The 10,382-nt window shown below is 46.1% G+C and overlaps 1 protein-coding gene across 1 annotated transcript in view; it reads right to left on the reverse strand.

Annotated features, from left to right (window-relative positions):
• The window catches only part of LOXHD1 (lipoxygenase homology domains 1), a 150,622-nt gene that overhangs the window by 15,986 nt on the left and 124,254 nt on the right, over positions 1 to 10,382 (reverse strand). The window contains exons 37-38 of the mRNA XM_031059646.1: positions 7,483 to 7,660; positions 1,975 to 2,160 (exon numbers count right to left, since the gene is read on the reverse strand). Of these exons, the coding sequence (XP_030915506.1) occupies positions 1,975 to 2,160; positions 7,483 to 7,660 (364 nt within the window). The remainder of the gene's footprint in view (positions 1 to 1,974; positions 2,161 to 7,482; positions 7,661 to 10,382) is intronic.

The raw sequence follows: 10,382 nt of genomic DNA on the forward strand, positions 1-10,382 counted from the left end.
CCCTCCTGGATGAAAAGGGTTTGCTCATCCCGCAGGAGGCAGCAGACTCATGGGACTCACTGCCACAGGATGTGTGGGTGCCAATGGCACCTGAAGGGCCTGGGCAAGACCTCGAATGAGAAAAATCACTGGAAATTATTTAATGGACAAAAATGATACCCACTTCAGGAAATGCCCTGAGCTATTCATCATGCGAAATGAAGAGGATTGTGAAAGGATTACACGTTCAGCCCGTCCTCTTCCTCAGGCAGCCAGTGATGCTGCTGCTGGAAAGAGCTGCTCAGACCCTTGATCTGATCCAGTTCCCACCTTCCTGCATCCCAGTCTGTCCATGTGCCTGAGCCCTAAGGATCAGCTCTGCTTGGTGAGGTTATTTCATCCTGTTAGCACAGCCAGTTGCCAGGGAGCCATGATGCCACTTGGGGAAAAAGTTCTTTTAGTACACGTTTCAGCTGGTAATAGATTTGAAAGCAAATCTGCAAGTCCATGTTGATTTCTTGGAGCTATCAGAAGGATGTCTGAACCAGTCTTGGAACAGCCAAAAAGCCTGTTTATTGAGCTAAAACTCTCATTCAATAGCCCTTTCCATATCTACATCTAAACTGCAGATCTAAGGAATTAGTGTTTTGGCAAAGTAAACAGGTGAAAGCAGCTCCCTTACTGCATTCAGCACCAGCTATATAACATGATATTATGGAGTTTAATCAGCTAAATTGTGCTGTGTTATGGGAGTGATAAATATGAGCTCAGAGCTTGCAGTGTCTGGGAGTAAACAATCATGTTAGGTGGATGTATCTCCCATATTTCACTGCAGACAGAGGCTACCATTAGATGTGTTTTTTCTCCCGCTCAAAGACTTTCCAATGGGAAAGTCTAATCCAGAGATAGCATCTTTTATTACTAGAGCATGACATGCAGCCTTCCCCATCTGCCACAGCTTGGAGTAGTTGAGAGGATGGTGGCCAGGTCACATCACATCAATGCTGGCATGAAACCCGTCCCAGCCATAAACCAGCTGCCTCAGTGCAACCAGGTAATGACCAGGTGGTCCCTTTGCCATTTCTTCCCAGACTGTGATAAATATTGCTGCCAAACAGCTTTGTTAAGAGTGGCTCAGGTGTGAGCCTGTGTGAGCTATGGAGCTTCACCTTTGGGCTGCAGCAAGGGCTGGCCACCAGTGAGCTAGCCATTGCTAATGCAGTATAATCTCTTTTGCATGAAGATGGGATGGGATGGGATGGGATGGGATGGGATGGGATGGGATGGGATGGGATGTCACCACAGCAGTGTTAGTGATGCATTTGTTACAAGACACCTCTTGGTGCCTGAATGACAACACAAATGACTATGACAGTCCCACTGAGCTCTGCTCTGCAGTTTGTGACACCAGTCAGGGTGTCCAGCAGCAGGGAAGTGTCAGAGTCTCTCTGAGCAGCACGCTGCGTGCTCACTGGCTGATGCAATGATCTTAATAAAGCCAGACACAGATCTTTATTTCTTTCTTCTGAGGCTCGCTGTGTTATGCCAGGCTGCATTTCCCCACGTGTCAGTGTCAGGCTGAGAATATTAAATTGCTCTGGGAGCACCACGCTGGCCTGTGTGAGAGGTGGGGATGGACTCAGTGTGTTGGGACAGCAGGCTGGGTGGCTTTGCTCTGGGGGAGGCATCCCCAGTGCTGCAGAGGTGGCTGTAAGCTCAGACTGAGTCTGGGGACCTGCTGCACCAGCAGCCAGGGAGAGGGGCACCCTGAAGGGTTGTGTCTAGACAGGGGAGCTGGGACACCAGCTCCCCGGACCTGCGTAAAATCCTGGAAAAAATTAAAATAAAAAAATCAATATCTGGGTAAAATTACCCAGGTAATTTTTCCCAGCCTGAAACAGAGCTGGGGACTCTGCCTTCAGCCTGCCCTGTGTCTGTGTGTTCCCTCAAATGACAACATCCTGAGCATTCCCACCGCCCCGTCACTGCCCTGACCTTTGTTGTCATGCCAGATCCTCACTTTGCAGAGGTCTCCCAGGCTCAGCATTTCAGAGAAGCTGAATTCATCCATCTGGTTCCTCTCGAACTTGTTGGACTTGTTGGACTCCTTCAGAGGCAGGGTGCCACTGTCCCCATACTCCCCAAAGAGGATCAAGGCCACGTTGGCGTCGGTGCCTGCTCCTGGAAGGAGAGAGCAGAGAAAAATGCCATTATTAAAAATGCCCAGGGTTATCCTGCCACCCTGGGCTGACTCCCAGCCCCAGCTGCATGGGGAGGCAGCAAAGGCAGGCTGGAAGAGGCTGCAGGGGTGCTCATGTTTCTCTGGGCACTGCCAAGACATTTCGGTGGATTTGCGCAGGATCCTGCAGGGAGGACAATCAGCTCTTCCAGTCCATCCTGCAAATACAGCTGGATGCTTTCTCCTGGCACTTGAGGTGCAGTGACTGTGGTGGTGGCAGTGCAGTGGGAAGCAGAAATTTCTGTTCCTGATGGAGGACTGCCCATCACAGCACTCTGCAGGGGATGCCAGGGTAGTAACTCCCATTATTCCAAAGTGGCTGGGGAAGTAAAGTGACTTACCCAGCAGAGTCCAGCAATCTGCTGAGGAGTGTTAAAGAACATACTTTATAACTTTTCTAGCCACAGAGTGGTGTCCTGGGCTTCCCACTGAAGCAGTATTCTTTTTCAGCACTCAGTCATTCCCTCCTGCTGTCCCACAACCTTCTCCAAGCAATTGTGGCACTCGGGATCCTTCTGCTGGGGTCTGTCTCCTCCTGCTCTCGCTGTGTTTGATGGTACAGGGATTTCAGAGCTACGTACAGATCATCAACCAAGCCACTATTGGCATCTCATGGCCCACTTCACAACAGATCTCCCTTCTATATTGCTCTTTCTCAAAATTTTGACCATGCAGCAGTCAATGGAAAAAGTCACAATTTCTCATGCAACAGTTTGACCTACCACCTTCCACCTTCTTATTGTGTATATGCTAGGAAATTAAAAAATTTCCAAGATGATCTATATTATTTGATATTGAGCATCATTTGTCCTCTACTGTCCCTATTTTGCCAAAGAAAACAGCCATGCTGTTTTCCTGACTTTTGGGAAGTTCAAGACCAAACCACCTGCAGTGACCTTATGTTTTAGCTGCAAGTGTTACATTTTCACCTGGCACTATTTATAGTTCCACCAAAATGACTGCATTTTAATTTTGACACTGTAATATAAAAGCAGATTCACGGAGAGAAATAAGATTACACATGGGCAGACAGTCATTGCTGTGTCAGAACCAGGGCCCTCAAATTTTGGAAAACCAGACCATCAAGCTCAAATCTGCCTGACAAAGAAACTCAGCATCTGCTGCCCTCGTTCGGATAGCCCAGCTTTGAAAGTCTAACCTCCTGCCAGGCCCTTTCATGCACAAGAGTATCACAAATCCACTTTGAGCCACACAGGCAGTATTTCCCACAGCTCCATTCAAACACAATGCAGAGACAAAGTTAGGGGGACTGTAAACTTCTGGAGAAAGGTCCCACTTCCACAGGATTATTGAATACAGAAGTTAGGAAGAAATCATGACTGTTCTTATGGAAGGATTGGGGAAAAGAAATTGCTAGAAGAAAAAGAGGAGAAAAAGAGTCATAGAGAGGAAAGGCAGAGCAACATGTGTCCATGCGAGTAGCTGCCCATGTTAAATTGGGGCCAATTTTCAACAGTTCCCTGGGAAGGGTTTAAGTAGGAAGAGAAAGCATCAGGGATCCAGGCAGTTCATCTGGCAGTACTTTTTATGACCCCAAAGCTTGCTGAGGTGAGGAACAAAGCAAACTGAAGTCCCTTTCCTTGCAAGGAGCAGGCTCCTAATTAATGCCAGGTCTCAAAAAGCACAGAACCAACTGTTTCTTAGCAAAACCGTCCCTGCAGGAAGAAGCTTATGAAGGTCTCATGCTGTGACATTTCCCTCACAAGCAATTAGCAGGAGATGGGAAAGTAAAAAACAGAAATGTTAAATCAATGTACATTTCACTTATTTGGGTCACTAATATTTTTTTTGTTGTTGTTGTTGCTGCCAGTTCCAGGAAACTGCCAGGGACATTTAGGAACTGTAAAAAACCTGACAAATGAAGAGATGGAGGTACTGTGGTTGCACCAGCTCTAGCTGGTGATGAGTGCAATAGCTCATGGATTGATCCTGGGATGTGCAGGACTGAGCTGGACTTCATCATCAACAGCCTCAACAATGGCAGAGTGTTTCCTCAGCAGGTTTCCAGCCAAGGGTAGATTTGTGTGAGTGACTGACACGCCGAAGGCCAGAATTCCAGCCCAGGTGGACCTTGAGAAACTTGAGGGCTGGAAAAGAAGAAATCCCATGGAATCCAGCAAGGAGAAGTGCAAACTCCTCTGTGTGGGTCGGAATAAACCTTGCACATGCTGAAGAGAAGCTGAAGATGTCCCAAAGTTTGCAGCAGTATCTTTCATATTCTGATTGGATCTGAGCTAGCAGGAGGTTTCCAGAGCTCAGTGGAATTCAAACTGGTGCTTTGAATTCCAAACTGAATTGCTTTGGATTTGTGTCAAGACACTGAGAAGAGCTTGGAGGGTGGATTCGAAGAGGAGCAAGAGCTGGGACACACCAATGAGAGGAGAAGCCCTGAGGGGAGCTGGGGCAGTGCACAAGGGCCCCATTGCAGGCATGACAGGGCCATGCACTGTGTCACATCATTCCCCAAGAAACCAAAGCCACAGGTTGCTGGGGATGCTCAGGCTGGGAATGAGGAAAAATAAGTTTCTTAGGAATATGGTGCAGGTCTGGGTGCAGATGCTTGAGGAGGTGGTGGCATCATCACTGCTCCTGGAGTTGTCCGGTGTTTGGCTGGGCACTCTTAGCTGGCAACACTCCTTTGAGAAGGAAAATGGGTGAAATAACCTCTAGAGGACCCTTTAAACAGAAATCTCTATGATTATACAATTCCTTACGATTATATGAGCAGATGCTTCATTTTTAAACAAAATCTGGGCTTGAGTCACAGCCTTCTGAGGCCAAAGAATGTCTTTCTTTTTACATGAAAAAGACCTATATAAGGCACTATGAGCTGACACCAACTGTCCTAAATTATGTAATTTGTAGGTTGGAACTGAGTTGACAACATCCTAATTAATCTTATAACAGCAGAGATAAGAAGCTTCTGTTGCATTAATGCCTGGAAAATGAGAAAGCAGTATTTATTCACTCTCCATCTTTATTGCATTAACACGTATGTGATGCCTGCATAGAAAAAGTAAAAATTAACCAGCCAAAGGACGTTTTTGTGCCTCAGAAAGAGCCATCAGGTGGTCTGCCCCTATTGCATCTATGTCTATGGGTCCTGCCTTGAAGAAAATCAGATTGTGCTTTACATCTGAGATGAAGACCTTGGTTTTGTCCAAAGATTTCCCATCTGCCTTGGGAGGTGTATGCCCTAATAACCTCCTCTTATCTATGTGCAGCCTGAGAATCATCTGAGGTACTGCTGGTGGTGGAAAAGAGGTGATTTGAGCTTTTCAGGAGCAGAGCTGTTCCCTGCTGCAAACTCTGTAGGTTAAATTTTCACCGGAGCAGAGTGACTTTGCGAAAGACAAAATGTAACTTAAATGTTTCCTTGAGGAAAATGTAAAACAATGCTGTTGTTAAACATGTGTGTGTGGTGGAGAGGAAGTAGCTTGTGCTTTCTAGTTTGCTGCAGAATCGTCTTTGTGGGATTAATTTTCCTTAACTTTAGCCATCTAGCCTAATTTAATAATGAAGTCTCTGCCTGAGTCTGATGAAGAAAAACTCAAGAGTCAGAGACCCTCAGGAGAGTTATCCAGACCACTGATGAGGACTTCTCTCCCAGATGAATCTCTCCCAGAGACAGTCTAGACTAGGAGGAACTAAAACCAGAAATATAATTTTTCAGAGAGTGGCAAATAGGTGAGATTATTTTGCCTGGTTTTTGGGTTTTTTTTCCCTTTCTGTGACTCTTACAAGCTGGAAAGTTGAAAGCCACTGCAAAGAAATAATTTATACCTAGAAATAAGCACATTTGATTCCAGCCCTTGTGCGGTATTGCTGCTCCTCAACAATGTCAGTGTGGCAGGAGATGATAGAACATGTTTAAACATCAGCAAGGATAAAATGTCTTTCCTTCCTGAATTGGTCCAACCAGGAGTAATTGTGGAATACATAATGATCAAAAGGGGGAGATGGTTCATGACTTGCACCTGCTTTAGAAAAGCTGGATGAAGTTCAGCGTTGTGTCAGTGAGCTGTGTGATCTAATCACAAACAGACTCTCTGAAACCTCTCTGTAATCTGCTCTTTCCTGCTGGTTGTCGCTGTTCATAATGAAATAAAATGTTTCTTCATTAATACCTGTCATCCTTCATTCAATGGGAAGGGCAGATCTGTCTGCTGCTGCTGTCATTTTCTGTTCTCCCCTCACTTCTATTTCCATCACCTTTGTGAGTTAGGGCTGGTTTTCACAAAAAAGGTCAAAGAAAGATCTACCCTTATATTAGATGGATGGCCACATACATAAAGAAATCTTCCTCTCTCTCTCTCTCTCTCTCTTTTGTTTTTTGTATTTCACTGCATGTTTTTCAGACAAGCAACCAGCAGAGAAGATAGATAAGAAGTGGTAAGGTGGCACAAAGATGCTCTGCCAGAGAAATTTTGATATTCTTGGATCAAACCTTAGAAGCTGCATAAATTACTGCTGATAAAACCAGGAGGAAGAGGGGAAAAACAAAAAGAAGCAACAAAGGGATAAAGAAAAGATATTTGGAGGTCAGCAGCTGGTTATGTGCACTGGTGTGACAGAATCTCACTTGAGGAAGACACCTTTGAAACAAGATGATGTCTGGCTTGCCCCATCTTGGCGCTATTCACTTTGTATGTGGCAGCAGATTTCATCCAGCAGCCTGACAAAATTTCCCATGGAAAGAGGCAGTGATCCCAGGAAATTACATTGAAACCCCAATTCTTGGCTTTTGAAGCTCTTTCTGTATACTCTGTTGCACCTCTTCTATCCGGTGTGCATTTAGAAATGTTTTTTTTTCACAGCCTGAGATAAATGGTCTCAAAACACTTTGGAAAGGTGGGTGAATTATTGCTGCCTGCTTTAGGCAAGGCAGACAGTGCTGACTGAAAACCTGATGCACACCAGCTCTGACCCTACATGGATGGACCTGACCAAAAAAGAAAAATGTGGCTGCTGACCTCTGCAGCTTGGTCTGGTAATAGTTTCTGTTAGGGAATCAAAGAGCAGTCAGACCTGGGCCTTGTGTCTAAATATGTTATTGCCAGAGCTCAGATGAGAATGAGTCTCTTAGACACTGCCGCGGTGAACAGCCAGCCAAAGTGGTTGTATTCCAACTAAACTATGTTTTTTCAAATATAATTTCAAATTAAGCAGATGGGGTTTTTTTTTCACTGTTAAAAAACAAACTTTATAGTAGAAAATTAATAAAATACCCAGCAAGGACCAACCTCCAATGTCACTGGTTTTAACCTGCAGAGTGTATGTGGTGTCCTCCATCATCTGCTCGTCGTTTATGACAGCTGGCATCTCACACACCAGGCTTCCCGTGGCATTTTTCAGCTTGGACAGCCAATCCCCATAGGTAAATGTGGCCACTTCTTGGTTAGTAAGGTTCTTCAGGGTGATCTGTGAAGAGCCAAAATGGGGGGTGAAAAAACCTTACCATTTGAATGAGGGCAAATGTTAAACTCATAAAGTGCATGATGTTATAGGACATGGGGAGAGCTTGGCCATAGCTCCAAAGCCCACACTGAACTCTTCTGGGATAAATGGAGTTCTCTCCTATGGACAGTATTTGCTGTGTTGGTTTGTCCTGAGAAATGGTCTTCCCAGTGTTATAATGCTTTTTCTACCATGTGGCAAAGCAAAGGGAGAAATTTGGTCCTCTGACCAAATGGACAAAGCCCATCTCTAAGAGGGTCAGACCTCTCTTGTAAGCCAGCAAGGAATTCACTCCAAAGAAGGAACAGAGTGATTAAAAACTTCACTACCTCTCCTGGAAGCACTCAGCATCTTTATTTTGCCTGTCTCCTTTGCGTGAACAAGCAGAATTCATTGTAGAGAGACGCAAGCCCAAACAAGTTAAAACAAGGCACAAGATAAAATTAGGCCAGCAAAAACTTAATATTTCACACACTTCTCCCTCTGGGAAAAGGTGACAGAACAAACAGTATGCAACAGATATTAGTCACACTATCTAACGTGTCGTGGAAGAAACTCAGATGCTGTGGTGATAAGAACAGAATGGGAATGAATTCAGAGCAGCTCAACAAGTTATTCCAACAAATGCCTAATAAAATACCCACCTTTATGTCTCTTGTTTTGTGTGGGCTCAGTGGAGCATCAGTCAAGTGGGAGGAAAGCATTACACCTGCCTGGAGCAAAAACCTAGCAGTAAGCTCTGACTAAACTGGGGGAGCTGAAGGGAAGGCAGGGGACCGTGGTGTAAATTGCCATTTGTGTCACTGTCTAACAGCAGCAGAGGCTGTACCTGTGTGTAGCAGAGCATCAGAAAACGCTGCCTCTGCAAAGGCCATGAGCCCAGAAGTGCCAGGGAAGTGTGGCATAGCATTAGGGAGGAGTGACCCAGGAGTGGTGGGAGATGTCCCATTGAAAAGGATGCCCGGAGGTGCATAGCTCCATCCCCTGCTCCGAGCGTGGCTGCATGCCGTGCAAAGCCCTGTCCAGCTGAGCTGTGAAAATCTCCAAGGGTGCAGATTCCCCAGGCACTCTGAGTCCTCATCCCAGCGTGCACCACTCTCATTGGGAAGATTTTATTCTTTGTATCTGACCAGGGTTTTCCTCAGTGCAGCTCATGTCCATTGCCTCCTGACTTTTTGCTGTCCACCTCTGAGGAGAGTGTGGATCAATGGTTTCTGAAACCTCCTTTCAGGCAGCAGAAGACTGTGACTAAGATTCCCCCTCAGCCTTTTCTTGTCATGGCTTAAAAACTCCATTTTCCTCTGCCTTTCCTAGTGTGCCACATGCTTCTTGTAGCCCTGTGACCATCTCAGTGCCCTTCCACTGTGTCTCATATATCAGCCTAAGGAAAAAAGACCTCAGTAAAACTTATCTTGAGATAAAATGTGCTCAAATTCTGTCTTCAAACTCCAGGTGTCCCAGTCCATGGCCTTCTATTGACCCCAACCAAGCCTTGCTGTATTCTTCAGCAATTCAAAGGGAGAATACTGCTCCAGGTTATAAAAAAGTTGTTTTAAAGAGGGCAGTAGCTACACTGGAGATGATCAGTAAGCCATGCTGTTTGTGCATTGAATGGTTCTGTGGGTAGGACACTCATCTGGGGTTTTCAGTCTGCCTGATGCTAAAGAGGGATCTGTAGCACAGCACCTTCACCCCCTGTCCCAGGGGCACAGGACATTTTTGGCTGTAGAAGATGTCCCACTTTTCTAAAAAGCTTCTTATTCAAAGCCAGTGACACTATTACTTTGTGGTCAAAAAAACTGTTCTGTGAGTCAAGAGATACTGAATCAGACCCTTGCTTTGAACCAAGCAGAAATCAGGTCTCCCCCAGCCCAGCTGGTGGCCTTTGTGCTGGTGCACAGAAGTGTCCTCTCTCAAGGATGTGTGAACGATGCCTGCATCCTCTTACGAGTCCAACCCAGAAAGTTTTCTTTGCAAAATTGAACTGTGAGTACTGTCAGGTTGACTGAAAATCTATTTTCCCTATTTATGAAAATCTGTGGTCTATTTTCCCCCCACCACAGGGCGTAAACTCCATGCTGGCAGAGGTTCAGCCAGTGGTACCCCATCTCTGCTTGGGAGTGACAGTGACACTGTTATAGCAAAATGTCCTGAGCAAATCTTGCAGGGAATTGTCAGGGAAGCACTGGGGATAGAAGCAGATTAGAGTTGTCAGCTGGAGAGCACTCACAGACACAGAGGTCAGACCTCTCACAAATACCCAGCCCATGCTGAGCGCTCCAGATGCTGTCTGAGAAAAAAATGTCTGGCTACTAAAGCTGCTGGAGCAAAGTGCCAGCTTTTCCCATCCTCAGCCCCTCACCCAGGATGTGTGATTGCATCTGTGTGCATCTTGCTGTAAGGACAGAAACAGAGACCTGTTCTGGGCTGGTGCTGTGGGAGGAGCAGACAGGGGAAAGAAATTAATTTTATGAGTGTTTTTGCCCAAGGGATGTCAGCGCAGAAGTCCAACTCTGTCCTGGGCTGATCCCCCAGCAGAGGAGGGGATTCTGCCCCTGTGCCCCTGGGCTCAGGTGAGAGCCCACCTGCAGAGCTGCCCCAGCCCTGGCTCCAACAGCACAAGGAGCTGGAGCTGCTGCAGCCAGTGCAGAGGAGGCCACGGAGATGACGCCAGGGCTGGAGCCAC

Source organism: Geospiza fortis, unplaced genomic scaffold, assembly GCF_000277835.1.
Source record: "Geospiza fortis unplaced genomic scaffold, GeoFor_1.0 scaffold488, whole genome shotgun sequence".
NCBI classification, from domain to species: Eukaryota; Metazoa; Chordata; class Aves; order Passeriformes; family Thraupidae; genus Geospiza; species Geospiza fortis.